The sequence below is a fragment of the Anolis carolinensis genome, chromosome 5, assembly GCF_035594765.1.
Source record: "Anolis carolinensis isolate JA03-04 chromosome 5, rAnoCar3.1.pri, whole genome shotgun sequence".
NCBI classification, from domain to species: Eukaryota; Metazoa; Chordata; class Lepidosauria; order Squamata; family Dactyloidae; genus Anolis; species Anolis carolinensis.
The window spans coordinates 175,206,887-175,222,871 of NC_085845.1; the positions used below are offsets into that span (position 1 = coordinate 175,206,887).

General features: G+C 39.7%; 1 protein-coding gene across 2 annotated transcripts in view; it reads left to right on the plus strand.

Moving 5' to 3' along the window:
- Nucleotides 1–15,985, plus strand: part of cacng2 (calcium voltage-gated channel auxiliary subunit gamma 2) — a 177,615-nt gene that overhangs the window by 142,068 nt on the left and 19,562 nt on the right. For both annotated transcript variants that reach the window (XM_003220936.3, XM_008110653.2), the window contains exon 2: nt 15,312–15,395. In XM_003220936.3, the coding sequence (XP_003220984.1) occupies nt 15,312–15,395 (84 nt within the window). The remainder of the gene's footprint in view (nt 1–15,311; nt 15,396–15,985) is intronic.

Genomic DNA, 15,985 nt, shown 5'->3' on the forward strand with positions numbered 1-15,985 from the left:
ATATATGGAATTTAAATTAGTCAATGGGTCTGTCCTAAATCCGGAGCTATCCAAAGAAAAAGTGTAGGTGCCCTGGTACCATTTAAAAACAGAGAAAGCAGTATTCTTTGGCTAACCAATACTTGAACTACAGCATTATAACAAAAAGAATTGTAGTTGTTATTTTTCCCATTTGCTAAACTTGAAGACACCATATCCAAGGCTAGCCCAAACATTGAGGCAAACATCACTATTATGAAGGGTACCAAAAATCCAGGGATGCCTATCTGCTTCAGAATGAAGTAACTAGTGTTCACTTTTGTGAAATTGTGAAATAGAAGAGGTAAAGGAGCAACGGATATTACAGTAAAGAGAAAGTATGCTGATTAATTCTTGATCTCTTAATTTTGTTTGATTTAATACATATATTGTTCCTTTTAAAAAAATTAAGGCAGGTTCTAGGGAAAACAGAGCTCAAGAAAAAGCAATCCAGTTAAAACAACTTCGGCACTGTGCAAACTGTGTCAGCCATTTCAAACATATTTGAACTAATGCAGGCTGAGAACTCAAGCATCAAATGATCTTGTTTTGGACTACAACATCCAGAAAAACCTAGTCAGTGAATCAATTCTAGCTAGAACAGTAGTTCTCAACCTGTGGGCCGTGGCCCAGCAGTGGGCCGCGAGAACAAAAATCCAGTCTATGAACTTCCTTGCTCTTTATTTATTTTATTTATTTATTTTATTTCTGCTCCTTTCCACAGAGCTGACCATTGCCTTGGATAAACCACATCAGCTCTCAATTATTAAATATGGTTTTCTGTGGGCGATCAAATGGCTACTACTGCATGGCATATGTTCTGTATCAGAAACTAGGGCTGATGTGGTCTATCCAATGCAATTTTCTGAATCAGCACCCTAAATAACCAAACTAAAGTTGACCAAAAACTGATTCGTAACACTTTTGGTACTAATATTGGAAAGTAGTCCCTAGTCAAGGTGGCCCCTGGTCAAGTAATCCCTGGTCATAAAAAAGGGTTGGAAACAACTGAGCTAGAAGGATCCTGGTCTTTGCAATCCAAAAATGAGACTTGTGACTAGATTTAATGGAAGTTGAGTTTTTTATATAATACTAGCTGTGCCCAGCCACGCGTTGCTGTGGCGAAGTATGGTGGTATGGGAAATAAAGTATTGAGGAATTGGTGGTAGTTAAGGTAAAGGGTAAAGGTTTTCCCCAGACATTAAGTCCATTATAGCTGCGTGGAAGGGCCTTGAGTCTACACTGCCATATAATCCAGTTAAAATCAGATAATCTGTATTTTATAGGCAGTGTGGAAAAGGCCTAAGTGAGGCCTAACTCTGCCTGTCCCCTGGGCTGAGTGGGTTGCTAGGAGACCAAGTGGGCGGAGCTTAGCCTTCTAACTGGCAGCAATTGGATAAAAACAATTATTCCTCTCCCTCTAATTAGAACTTTATTTTTCTTTTCTTTTTGTTGTATGAACGTAGAGGCATGGATGAGGGGTTGTGCTGCCAAGTTTAGTGTTTCTGGGATATGCAGTTTTGTTGTTTTGTCCTAGGCCGAAATTTCACTTCGGCAGAAAAAATGGAAATCAAAGATACAGAATGGGGGACGCCTGGCTTGACAGCAGTGTGTGCGAAAAAGATCTTGGAGTCCTCGTGGACAAGTAAAACATGAGCCTACAATGTGATGCGGCAGCTAAAAAAGCCAATGGGATTTTGGCCTGCATCAATAGGGGAATAACGTCTAGATCCAGGGAAGTCATGCTCCCCCTCTATTCTGCCTTGGTCAGACCACACCTCGAATACTGTGTCCAGTTTTGGGCACCGCAGATGAAGGGAGATGCTGACAAGCTGGAAAGCGTCCAGAGGAGGGCGACTAAAATGATTAAGGGTCTGGAGAACAAGCCCTATGAGGAGAGGCTTAAAGAGCTGGGCATGTTTAGCCTGCAGAAGAGAAGGCTGAGAGGAGACATGATAGCCATGTACAAATATGTGAGGGGAAGTCATAGGGAGGAGGGAGCAAGCTTATTTTCTGCTGCCCTGCAGACTAGGACACGGAACAATGGCTTCAAACTACAGGAAAGGAGATTCCACCTGAACATCAGGAAGAACTTCCTCACTGTGAGGGCTGTTCGGCAGTGGAACTCTCTCCCCCGGGTCGTGGTGGAGGCTCCTTCTTTGGAGGCTTTTAAGCAGAGGCTGGATGGCCATCTGTCGGGGGTGCTTTGAATGCGATTTCCTGCTTCTTAGCGGGGGGTTGGACTAGATGGCCCTTGAGGTCTCTTCCAACTCTACTATTCTATGATTCTATGATTCTATGATTCATTACCCTTTTATATATATAGATTCAAAACACTTCTTAAAAATCCTAATTTTCTGCATTCTCTGGAAGAATATATGACAGTTGAATCAATTTCAAATCATTGTAAATATATGCAGATATGTGCTCTTAAGACCACACAGTATCTTATTATTTTTAGCAAAGCACTTAAAAAGACCCCAACTATGACTAAATTAAACATAAATCCTACAAAGATATGCAGTTGTGATTAACATGTTCCATTCATCTCCCTGGTCTTACTCATTGCATTCAGTCCTGTGAAAGTGCTGGAATTAAACAGGGCAGGTCTGTCGTAAAAGTCAGTTGAGATTTTAAAATGGGGAAATGGTCCTTCATGATTTGGCAGACTCCATTGGAAAGGCCCCCAGTGAGTCATCGAGTCCAACCTTCCATCCCAGGACAAGACATCCTATACCTAATGAACCTTCCCGTCTATCCATTCCTGGAAAACTTCCAGAGAACAAGCTTCTATAATCGCTTTGCATTGCTGAAACAGAATTAGAATATTTTCCCGTGGTATCTTAGCTGTGTTTCCAGGCCTTCTATCCAGATGTAAGATGATGGTTTTTGTTTCAAAACAAATGGCATTATAAATTACATTTTCAAGGTATAACGGGAATGTTGTTGTAAGCTATTAACAGTGTGTCAATGGCCATGCCCTCCATCAAACCACCATGCCCCTTGGTTCTCCTCATCTTTAACAGCTGCACATTTATCATTAAAAAGAGACAACCTGACCTTGCAGGTTAGAAAAATTGTGTGTGAGGATTACTAGTCTGAGACACTGAAGGCTGGAAGATTCTGAGAGCTGTAGCCCAAAAAATAGATTTGGAAAGCTATCCGACACACAATACTGCTCACAAGTCATGACAAGGAACTTCCATTGGACCGTGGTGCCCATTCATGCATCACTTTAGTATTAATTCTTCATTCACAAACCCCAGAGGGCCAACAACCATGTTCACTCTTAAAATCACTCTTAAAATTCCCCATCCATGTTGGCTGGAAGCTTCTGGGAGTCCAAAAAAGGTTGAGACCTCCGATTGCTTTATCTGTTTATCCATCTTTATGTGTATTAAAATATTTGTGTCCCACCCTTCATCATGGATTTCACAATAACATAAAATACAGGCAACGTACAACACATCCAGATTAAACTCACAAGTATCTGTGAACTAGCTTAGATGGACAAACTGTCTGTGCCGATCAAGGAGAAATCTGTGATGAACTTCAAGAAAGATTGGGACTTGTTTATTGCAACAACAATGGAGGCAAATGTCAACTGTAGGATTTATAAATTAGATGTATGTTATTAAGAGTAGAAGTGTGAGTATATAGTACTATGTAAAGGGAGTAGAAAAATGAGCGATTAAAATCAATAGATACCGAACGAAGTTTGTAGAATTGTCTCTATAGTTCTGTAGTTGTGTAGTTGTGTTATGTTTGGTTAGTGTGCTTGTTTTTTAATTTTGTAGTAACTAGTTGGTTGCATAGTTTTAACAATATCTGTTTTAAAATCTGGGGGGTTTGTATTATTTCTGCTCTTACATATGGCTGGATCTGCAATAAACAGTCAGAGTAGATCCATATAATACAGTTTAAACTGCAATGAACTGCATCACATGGGTCTACACTGACCATATAATACGGTTCAAACTGCATTATATGGCAATATAGATCCAGCCAATGTTTTCTTTATTTCTGAATAAAAATTAATTTTAAAAAAACGCAAATATTTGATGCAAGGTAAGGGCATATTTTAAAAAACATGTACAGGTACACTTGGAAGGAAATGAATCCTAAAAGGCTTTATTAAAAAGCTGTTCTTTGGTTTTAAGCAAGGAAGAAACCAATATTGGTGCAAGTAGGCTCTGGTGGCTCAGCAGGTTAAACCACTGAGCTGCTGAATTTGTTGACTGAAAGGTCGGGGGTTTGAATCTGGAGAGTGGGGTGAGCTCCCACTGTTAGCCCCAGTTTCTGCCAACCTAGCAGTTCAAAAACATGCAAATGTGAGTAAGGGAAGGTAGGGAAGGTAATAGCACTCCAGGCAGTCATGCTGTCCACATGACCTTGGAGGTGTCTACGGACAACACCGACTCTTCAGCTTAGAAATGGAGATGAGCACCAACCCCCAGAATCGGACACAATTCGACTTAATGTCAGGGAAAAACCTTTACCTTTACTAGGACTGCTAAGGAGAAGACATTCCCCAACTGGGATGCCGCAATTGAGAAGGCCCTCTGCCATGTTCTACCACTGCATACCTGTTTGACACAGAGAACCTCAGACCTCATTTCTTAAGTAGGTAGACATAAGAGGAAACAGTCCATTAAGCATCAAGGTCTCAACCCATCCTAAGTCATTGCCAGACCTTCTAATTCAGACTAAAAGCAAATTTGCAGCCAGAGCTTTAGAATAAATATGCATGTTATGACACTGTGAGATTGTAAGGGCCTTTCCAAGCACCAAAGCAAACAAATGTTGATTAATTTCTTTCACAAGTCTGTGGCCTACCGAGCGTGGGTATTGCCGTGTGGGTGTATTTGTCATAAAATGTGTTTGTCATCTTAACAGTAGGTTCTGCGACTGGCTCATACACATGATTAGCAGCAGTGGCTAGCTTTTCAGGAAGAATGCTTCTTTTACTATCAGCCTGCACAGCATTTCTCGATAACGTGAGTTAACATTTCATAGCTATAGAAAATACTGCCAGAATTTCTAATGAATGGACTACCAGCCATACCCATAGGAACGGTACACGTTAACGCCAACCTTATTTATTTATTAGCAACATTTATATCCCACCCTTCTCACCTTGAAGGGGACTCAGGGTGGCTTACAAGTTATATATACATACAATAAATTATATTATTAGTATAGAACAATATAAGCACTACATAAGCATTATATATTATATTGTACTATATGACTATATTGAAATATTATTAGTATATAAATATACAATTATAATAGTCAAGTCTTTACTTGTGATACACATTATGCCAGTGTTCTCTGGCCACTGAGCATACACAAATACCCATTCAGCTGTTTTTAAAGTTGCTCCTTCCCTTATGGTTTTTAAAAAAAAAAAAAACCCAAAAGCAACACTTTGCAACTTCCCTAACCTTGACAATTCTTCTCCTTTGAGTTTTAATGGGACCATTTTGGTTGTGTAAGGAAAGACCAATGGCAGAACATCAAAAACTGAGGAAATATTTCCATAAGAACTGGTTTTCAAGGCTGATTGTTGAACAGGGTTAGGAATATATACCCTTGCATCTCTTGCTGCCATTCTCAACACCTTCACCAATGGCTATTCTAACAAGGTCTGACTGAAATGGCAGAAAACCTCTGAGAGACACGTGTTCTCATGGTCCACCGTAATTCAATATATAACCAGCAATCCTTTTTTGAAAGATTAAAATACAATCCACACTCCATACTCACAGATTCTCTATCCACAGATTCAACTGTCCACCTTGAAAATATTTTTTTTTAATCCAAAATCCACACCTGGAATCCTGTGTCCAATTCTGGGCACCGCAATTGAAGGGAGATGTTGACAAGCTGGAATGTGTCCAGAGGAGGGTGACTAAAATGATCAAGAGTCTGGAGAACAAGCCCTATGAGGAGCGGCTTAAAGAGATGGGCATGTTTAGCCTGCAGAAGAGATGGCTGAGAGAAGACATGATAGCCAGGGCTGTAGCTGGGAAGGGGGGTTAAGGGTTCAAACCCTTCCCCCAAAAATGTGTCAGTTTTTTTTTTTAAAAAAAACCCTAGTTTACTCATGAATTTTAACTGGTTAATCAATTCATGAGTAAACTAGGTTTTTTTTTTTAATCTGACACATTTCGGGGTTGAACCTTTAACACCCCCCCCCCCATCCCCCAACTCTGGCTATGGCCCTGATGATGGCCATGTATGAATATGGCAGGAAGTTATAGGGAGGAGGGAGCAAGCTTGTTTTCTGCTGCCCTAGAGACTAGGATGCGGAAGGAACAACGGCTTCAAACTACAGGAAAGAAGATTCCACCTGAACATTAGGAAAAACTTTCTCATTGTGAGAGCTGTTCAGCCGTGGAACTCTCTGCTCCAGAGTGTGGTAGAGGCTCCTTCTTTGGAGGCTTTTAAGCAGAGGCTGGATGGCCATCTGTCGGGAGTGCTTAGATTGTGATTTTCCTGCTTCTTGGCAGGCGGTTGGACTGGATGGCCCACAAAGTCTCTTCGAACTCTATGATTCTATGAAAAGGCAAGCCTTAATTTGTCACTTTATATAAGGGCACCATTTTAGTAAGCCATTGTATATAATGGGATTTGAGCATCCATGGATTTTGTTATCCGCAGAGGTTCTTGGAACCAAACCACAGTGGATACTGTGCTGAATTCTTGTGGACTTCTCCTAGAAGTCTTCAGGATTTCTAGTCTAGAATTGAAGTTACCATTGTTATTTCTTGAGTATTTGAATATTAGCAAATAGTTACGGTGTTATTGTTTTTCGCCTTATTTGCCTCTTAAAAGATTTTCATTCTCAATGTATTCCCCTTAGCAACTTATTTGTCTTGTCTTGGTTCATTTGGGACCCTCTCCTTCTTACTTGTGCATCTATACCAGAAATGCATCTAACCCCCCAAACTGAATGTGCGTGTCACCTTAAATGACTTCAAGTACAGTACGTTTCAAATTGAATCCATTTGGCACAATTTCAGCAGTGAGGGAGCTACATGTATGATTCAAAGATGAGAAATCTTACATTTTAGAACTGTAATGCCCAGAATCTCCCATATCAGGAATTCTGATAATTGAAGTCCAAAACAATTTTCACAAGGTCTGATATGACCCTGTGTGTGGTAGGGTTGTAATTAGTCACTGAGGGTGCATCTACACTGTAGAATTAAGGCAGTTTTGTTTCTCCAATATAGTTGCACACTCAGTTTTCCTCTCAAAAGAAGCAATGAAGAATTTAAACCATCTTTTTCAATCATTTTTCAAATCTCAAATAATCTTTCCATCCATAATCTGTAGTGTTCCAGTGTACAGGTTGAGCCTCCTTTATGCAGAATTCTGCCATTCAAAATATTCCAAAATCCAAAGGTGTCCACACAAGTGGCTGAAGTAGTGACACCTTCTTTTTTATAGTACAATGTACAGTAACTGTTTCATTCACAAAATAATTAAACCTATCATGTACAAAAATTCCTTGGGATGATATGTGTGTGTGTGATACATATGGAACAAAAATGAATTGGCTCCCATCGCCAAGACATCTCATTACATACATATATGCAAATACAGGTATTCCAAAATTTAAAAAGCCAAACATCTGGTCTCAAGCATTTGCAGAAGTGGTGCTCAACTTGAACCACCTCTCACAAAATTGAATTAATAATAGTAAAAACCAGAAAGAAAGAGCGCATGAATGTAAGGTTGAGTCGTTATGAAAACTGAGACCAATTCTTTGCCATTTGTCTTTTTTCTTGACTCCCAAAGTCCTATCTAATAATCTGGAGACAAACCTCTCAAGGCATTCTTCCTTCTCTCTCAGTTGTATGACATATGGTTCCTCCCAAGGGATTGTTTCAATACAATTATAATTGAAGCCTTCCTCGTTGACCCCATGACTCAAGGGCCCGTTTGTAGCTAGTTATGTAAGGAAGGCGCATCTTGAGGATGGGTAGCTGTCTCTTCCTCTTTGAGCTCCTGACAGGCCTGCAACGCTGGCTAATCTAACAGTTTCCATCTAGGACACCTGTATAATTGCCTTCACTCTTTTGGGGAAGGAGGAGAGAGGCTGCATGGCTGCAGTCAAAGAGACCTCATCACAAGGATCACCCTTGGCTTTTCTTCCTGGTGGTATGATGATGATGATGATGATGATAATGACGATGATGATGCAAAATTGTATTTCTTATCCATCTGTCCTCAAGGCTTGGGAGGGGGTACAGCACAGACGTAAAATACAATATACAGTAGACTTTCAAGCAACTGGAACTTGAGCAACCCACAAAAAAGGGGGAAAGAAATACCCATATTTACTCAAGTAAAGTATGCCATCAAATCTAATGAGCACCTCAATTTTCAAAACCCTGAAACAAAAAAAGGATTTGTTCCTGAATATAATAAGCAGTGACTAAAAGTGCACTCTTTGTATTTTGTCACTTAGAATTCCTTCTTTAAAAACACAAGTGTTCAAACACTAAAGCTTTCAGCAACTGAAAAGAAAACCTTGGGATGCATATATGTTGCAGAATGAATCCACTTTAACTGTGTTGGTTCAATGCTATGGAGTCATGGGGGCTGTATTTTTATAAGGTCTTGAACCTTCTCTGCCAAAGAATGCTGACGCCTCATCAAACTACAGATCCCAGGATTGCATAGCATTGAGCCACGGACATTTAATTAGCTATGACATTCCTCAAATAAGGACTCCAGGTGCTCCTGAAGCAGATTCCCCTTTTGCTTTGGCTCAGCACTTTTATTACCATATGACGCAAATCTAATGCGCACCCTAATTTTGGCAAGGTAATTTAGGCAAAAAGGTGAGCATTAGACTCAAGTAAAAATAATAACACTTTAAACAAAATTAAAATACATTTTAATACAGTAGACCTGTGTTATATTAAGTTTTTCTTTATTTGTCTAAATTTGCTTTTAATTATTATTTCAATATCAATATCAAGTCTATGGAAAGTTTATGGGAGCCCCTGGTGGCGTAGCGGGTTAAACCGCTGAGCTGCTGAACTTCCTGACTAAGTTTGAATCCGGGGAACGGGATGAGCTCCTGCTGTTGGCCCCAGCTTCTGCCAACCTAGCAGTTCAAAAACATACAAATGTGAATAGATCAATAGGTACCGCTCTGGCGGGAAGGTAACGTTGCTCCATGCAGTCATGCCAGCCACATGAACTTGGAGGTGTCTATGGACAATGTCGGCTCTTTGACTTAGAAATGGAGATGAGCACTACCTCCCAGAGTCAGACACAACTAGACTTAATGTCAGGGGAAAACCTTTACCTTTACCTACAATATGGGGTATGGTATCAAGCCTATTTTTTTAATATTAATATTTAATATTTATTTAATATTAACTCTCAAACAACCAGAAACTGCATTTATCTGACACCTACTGTACTTTATAATAAGATATAAGATATTTTAGTTCTATCATCATTACTAGTATTTTATTGCTAGTATTTGTATTAATTTCCTCCCAAGCAATGACTGCAGCAGTGACCCAAATAGAAATGGCCAAAATTCTGGAAATGGACAATGCAAAGGAAAGCTGAAAGAAAAGGAAAACGCAAAAAAATCACTCTGTGAGTGAAGCATCCATGTGCTTTGCCAACATTTGCTTCATCCAGCTCTGGAAATGTGGTCATGAGCTGAGTCAGGGCACAGAGAGGTTAAGTCAGGTTTCAGTAACCATGATTCAGTGTTGATGTCACATACCATTTAAAAACTCATTTATTGTTTGGCCAGCGAGGCATAAGCTGAAACACTTCAGTCACGGCCGTACTCAACTGTCAGCTCTACAAAATGGCCACCAGCCTCCTTGGAGCAATTGGGAATGGGTGGGCGCACATAAAGCAGCTGCCACTGGAGGACATTTGAAATGGCTACGCACAACAAGCCATTCATTTTGCAGCGGCCACCCATCCATTGCAACCCTTTATTTCTTTTCCACCATTTGGTAGCAGAACAAAGGAAGTGAATGAATGCCTATGTAGGCAGTGCTTGGAGCGACAGATACCAGTGGCTATGGTGGTTTGGGGATTCTGTTGTCTCCCCAAACTTTCCTAAAGCCTGGATGTGCAGATACCAACAGCACACCATCGTGCATTCAGCCTATAAATGCACAAGACTTTATAAAAATTATAGTTTTATGGAAAATGACAATTTTCAGCTATGTTTGGGTTATGCTTTGAAGAATACTAGACTCAGTCACATATCAAAGAAAATGATCCTTGCAGCAAGCTGTTGCACATGAACAGCTTACATCTCGGTCATTCCAGACAAGCCCTATATCCCAGGATCTGATCCCAGGCTTTCTGCATTAAACTGGATTATATGAGTCCCCACTGCCAGATAATCTGGGATAAACAGAAAACCTGGGATCAGATCTTGAGATATAGGTTCTGTCTGGAAGGCCTTCTGTTAGATATGCTGAGAATCCAAGCAAACCCTATTACTGAGACTGATAATTAAGTTTGTCTTGGTTCGTATCCGTTGTCCTTGGGCTGACCTCTCCAAAGATGTTTGCATTTTATTTCAGCATTTTAGATTCAGCCAACATTACAGATGACAGTCCAACTCAGAGCTCCAAAAGGGGGCTCTCTTTTCCAGCAAATATCTTGATTGCAAAAAAAATACATTTGAAATCTCTTTTCAGGAGAATAACTATGTGCAGGAAGAGCCAGTGTGTGATAGTGGTTTAAGTATCAGACTAAGTGCATCTATACAATACAATTAATACAGTCTGATACCATCTTAACTGCCAATGTTATGAAATTGTCCGTGTTATAAATTATAAATCCCAGGATTCCATAGCTTTGGACCATAACATTTAAAGTGGCGTTTAGCTAATGATACAATGTAAATGCAGCCTAAGACTTCAAAAGACCAGGTATGGAGTCCCTACTCAACATGGATACCCACAAATGACCTTTGGCATCACACTCCCTCAACCTCAGAGGCTATCTTTCTGAGAAAAAGCTGTTATAGGTTCATCTTAGAAGTTGAATGTGACTTGATGGCTCATAATGACACTAACAAACCATATGATATTTGCCTGTTAAGTCTCATGTTCTTAAGTATAGTATTTATTCTTACAAAAATAAAGAGCTGGTGGAAATTGAGCTGCGTTGGTCATGTACACTAGAAATTAAAATGTAAACATACTCAAGTCTATCATCTACGCTCCAGGCTCAATTATTTATTTAATTTGCTATGTTATCTTCTCCCATTTCTCTCAGTGAACTCAAGGTGATGCCCAGGACCTTCCTCCTCCCCACTATATTGTCACAACAACCCTGTAAATAGAACAGTTTGAGAGACCCAAGGTCACTGGGAGAGTTTAATCCCACTCCTATCAGTGGGGACCTAAAACTGGATTCTTCTCAAGACCCAGTCCAAGGCTGTCGTGCCTTGGATCCCTCAAACAATGTGAACAGTCTATGATGACACAATTAAGCTTTTTTGTTGTTGTTGCTTTGTTATGTATCTTCAGGCTCTTTCAGACTTATGGTGTCTCAGAGGTGACCTTATGATAAGAGTTTTCCAGGATATTCTTCCTCTCTTCAAGGAAACTTGGAGATTTCAATTCTGTTAAGAAAATACAGAATTTTCCAGACTTTTGCGGAATTCATTATTAGGAAGTATAACAGTTCTAGTGATGCAAAACCACCACAAGGTTAGAAACACACAATACCTTATAAAAGAGTTGTGAGACTACACAGCATATGTGTTCCCCTTGGTGTCACTGCTTTGCACTTTTATTCACACTCCTCTGAAATCTACCCTCCCATTGTCCTTCACAGGAACACTTACAAGTGCCAATTCAGTGCACAATACACTTAGCCACATCAGCTAAGGCCGGGTTCTATTCTATGCACAGATGTGGGGAAATGCAGTGTTAAAACATTTATCTACTCATTACCGTTTCCTTCCACAACACCTGCCCCCTATGGCTGCTGCTAGTGGCATATCTATGGCCACTCCCTGTTATATTCAGCAGCATTGTGAATGTAAATTGTTTGCTCAAATAAAATGGTCATCAGGCATGACACTTCTCTCAATCCCACTCCTTTCATATCTAATGGAAACATGGGAGAGATCTTTCCCCAAGATCATGAAATTTCCATCCTAGAATGACCTAGCTGGCTTCCTCCTTGCTGTCCTTTCACTATCAAGGGAAGTTGTAAGTCAGAACGGTATAGTGATTTGAACATTGGACTATGATTGTATAGATTCAACTTAGCTGTAATAACCCACTGAGTGTTCTTGGACAAGTCACATATTCTCCACCCCAGAAAACCCTGGGATAGGTTCACCGTGAGTCAGAAAAGACTTGAAGGCACACAACAACAAGCTGTTTCAGAATCTGGATGTTTTATATAATGAGTGTTGTGTTGGAGTGTTTTGCTGTTTTTCATCTATGCTGTTAAATTAATGTTTTATATGGTTGCAATTCTATAGGCAGTTTAATAGTATTTTAATCTTAACTTGCAATGTTTTTCTATTTGTGTTTTTACTTGTATCTGTGTTTATTTTGTAAGCCACCCTAAATTCCTCTCTTGGGGGACAAACAAGGTATAAATTAAGCAATCAGTCATAGGAACTATGGATGTGGATGCTGATAATTGGAATGTAAGCATTTTCCTAAACCCAAATCCTAACAAGTTGCTCCTGTCTGCATTCTCAAGTTATTTCTGACTTATGACACTCCTAGGGAGAACCTATCATCTGCCAGGGGTACTTTGTGCTTTTCTTGCATGGCAGGAGATTGAACTGGATGACTCATGTGGCCGCTTCCAATTCTATGATTCTGTGATTCTACGATTCTGTCGGATGATTACTTGGTGGAACTTGTTAATAGGTTTGCCCTTGCCTTCCTCTGAGAATGGGCATGTGTGATCATCCTAAGATCGCCCAGTATGTTTTCTTGGCTGAGCAGGCATTGAACCTAGGTTCCTTGGTGTCCTCATCCAACACTCAAAGTATTGTACTGTGCTGGTTTCTAAACACAACTATACCCACATCAAATCTGAAAGTATAAATATGGGGGGCATATTTTTGGAGATGCAGCTCTGTGTATATATAATGTACTGTGTGTGTGTATTAGCCCACAAGGGCTCCTACAGCAATACACAACAAAATGCTTAAAACAAAACAGGACAAAGATCTGTAAAATGTTATCTCCAGCAATAAGAATTATATTTCGAACTGTGTCCCTGCTGCTTAGGAAGTCTTGGAGTAGTAATTCAAAAGGTAAATAAAATGAGTATTATTTCCTCCCATTCCATAACATTATAAGTTCTGAAATCCTATGGTGTGAGTCTACAGTTGTTTTTCATTCTTTCTGATGATGTACACAACTGGCTGTGTATTCCTGTATAGCAGGGTGTTGAACTGGATATCCCCTGTAGTCTCTTCAAACTCTAGTATTCTATTATTTTTAGAGATTTCATTGTAATGATCTACATGTAGAACATATCTTTAGCTACCCTGTTTCCCCGAAAATAAGACATCCCCAAAAAATAAGACCTAGTAGAAGTTTTGCTGAATTGATAAATATAAGGCCTCCCCCGAAAGTAAGACCTAGCGAAGTTTTTGTTTGGAAGAATGCCCAGCGCCTGCCAAACAGAACACCAGAAAACGCAGGATTGGTAAATGTACATACCAGTTGTACATGGAAATAATGGTAGTAACAAGAAATTCTTGATAGGATTCAGTTTGTCTGGTTATACTGGTTTGTGATGACAACTACTGTACAGTATATAATAAATGTTTATTTTTTGTTCAACAATAAATGTGAATTCTTCTTCATGGAAAAATAAGACATCCCCTGAAAATAAGACCTAGCACATCTTTGGGAGCAAAAATTAATATAAGACACTGTCTTATTTTCGGGGAAACACGGTAGTATACGATTGAACACAAAGGCCAGAATGTTGCTTGCCTCTTATGTATGCATAAGTTTCATGATAGACGTTGTTAGACATTGTTGTCTGATGCATAATATCCATACTTAGTTCAAGGTTGTGAATGCAGAGTTGCATATGTAGTGCCAATGCACATACAGATGTACATTCAGTTGTGTATTTGGTTATGTATTTGCTTGAGCATTCAAGTGGATTTGGATGAAGATGTCTTGTAGGTCACCTGGCTTATACAAATATAAGTATGTGTACGTATCTCTGTGTGGCTAAGTCACACAATTCCAAGAACGTCTCTATAGGATCTCAAGATGACCCTATACAAATGATTTTATTTAAAGGGTGAAAATATAATCTGTTTTCAATGGGACAATATCTCACTCACATTGGCATACATGGAAAAAAGGGTAGTTTAGACACCAAGAAAATAAATTTGCTGTAGGGTGATTGTTTGCTGGCCTTTTGCCATCAAGGAAAATGAGAGCTTCAACATTGGATAACTTTCTTATGTAAGCAACATTTATATCTTAACTTTTTCCTAAAAAGACAAACCAACTCATAAATTTCTCCATCCAACTCACTTCATCCTCATAGCAAGCCTGTGAGATAAACCAAGCTAAAAGAGAATATATGACTGGTCCAAGGTTATATAATGACTTATGATTTGGTGGGGAGCCTGAGGACTAGAACCTGGGTCTCACACGTCCCAATCTACCTGGTGTACCATACTGTTTCCCAGATAGGAGACACTAGTTTCAAAGGGCCTAAAATGAATCATGGTTGATGCAGTTTGCTTATTTGTTTAATGTGGCACACATCTGCATGTCACTTTATTTTAATTTTTTTGTGTTTTTAAAATGGGTGCCAGATTGCTCCACATTTGAATAGCACACCAGGGAGTGTTCAGCCTTTAAAGTCTCTTTTTAATAAAGATAGAGAGTTAATCAAATGCTCACAAAATAGCACATGCTCAACACAGCAATGGCGAGGGCATTGTCCGGTAGGTGACTGTGACATTTCTGTAATTTCATACTGCACTGTTGCATGATATACAATCACTTGCTTAGCAGGGAAGGAGGAGAGAACTGTATTTCCCTCAACCCCAAAATAATGCACTTTGACAACTCGAGACATATGCAATCCAAGCTAAAAGTCTCCAGATTTCAAAATGGCACATTTGCTGCCTGGCCAAAAAAACAAAACAAACCAATCTCCTGCAGAAAAGGCCCAATGAAAAGGAAGCCAAAGAGGGGGCTAGAAAGAGAGCTGGGTCACTTCAGTTTCTGGTGTTCTCATTTGTTGTTTCTCCTCTTGTATTGTAGGAAATTTTAAAGGTCTGTGTAAGCAAATCGATCACTTCCTCGAGGACACAGAGTATGAAGCCGACACAGCAGAATATTTCCTCCGTAAGTCTGCAGCTTCTTTTCCTTTGAACTATCATGTGTGCTGAGTGCTGCTGGATGCCCTTCGTTCGCTGGCCGATGACATTAAACAATACTCATTCCCTTGAGGGTGGGCATGTTAGAGAGGGCAAAATGGGGAGAGAGAAAACCAAGCCAAATAGCACTCATAGCCTTCTTGTATGTGCACTGTAAAACGTTCTGGGATCAAAGATTCTAACTCATGCCCTTCCTGATTCCCTTGAACACGTCTCCTCCATATTGTTTTTCAGATCATTGAAACAATAGGAATAAACATACTTAGGATGGAGCATATTTCAGTGGTGCAAAGGAGATTTTCTGACTGCAAAATATCATTGACATTCAGCTAATCTGTGAACTGTGTCTCCGCAGGTACTTTACCTGTCCAGTATTTTTTCATTCAAAGGGGCAACTGGGGGAATGCACCAGATTTGGGATACTGGCTGTTTCAATAATCAGCAGATATGTGATGCATATTGATGAAGAAGAACGTCAAAGGCAAATTATAGGTTCCTTTTTTAAAGTGAGGTACCAAAAAAGAGAGAATTTGAATTGCAAAAAGCATACTTAACATT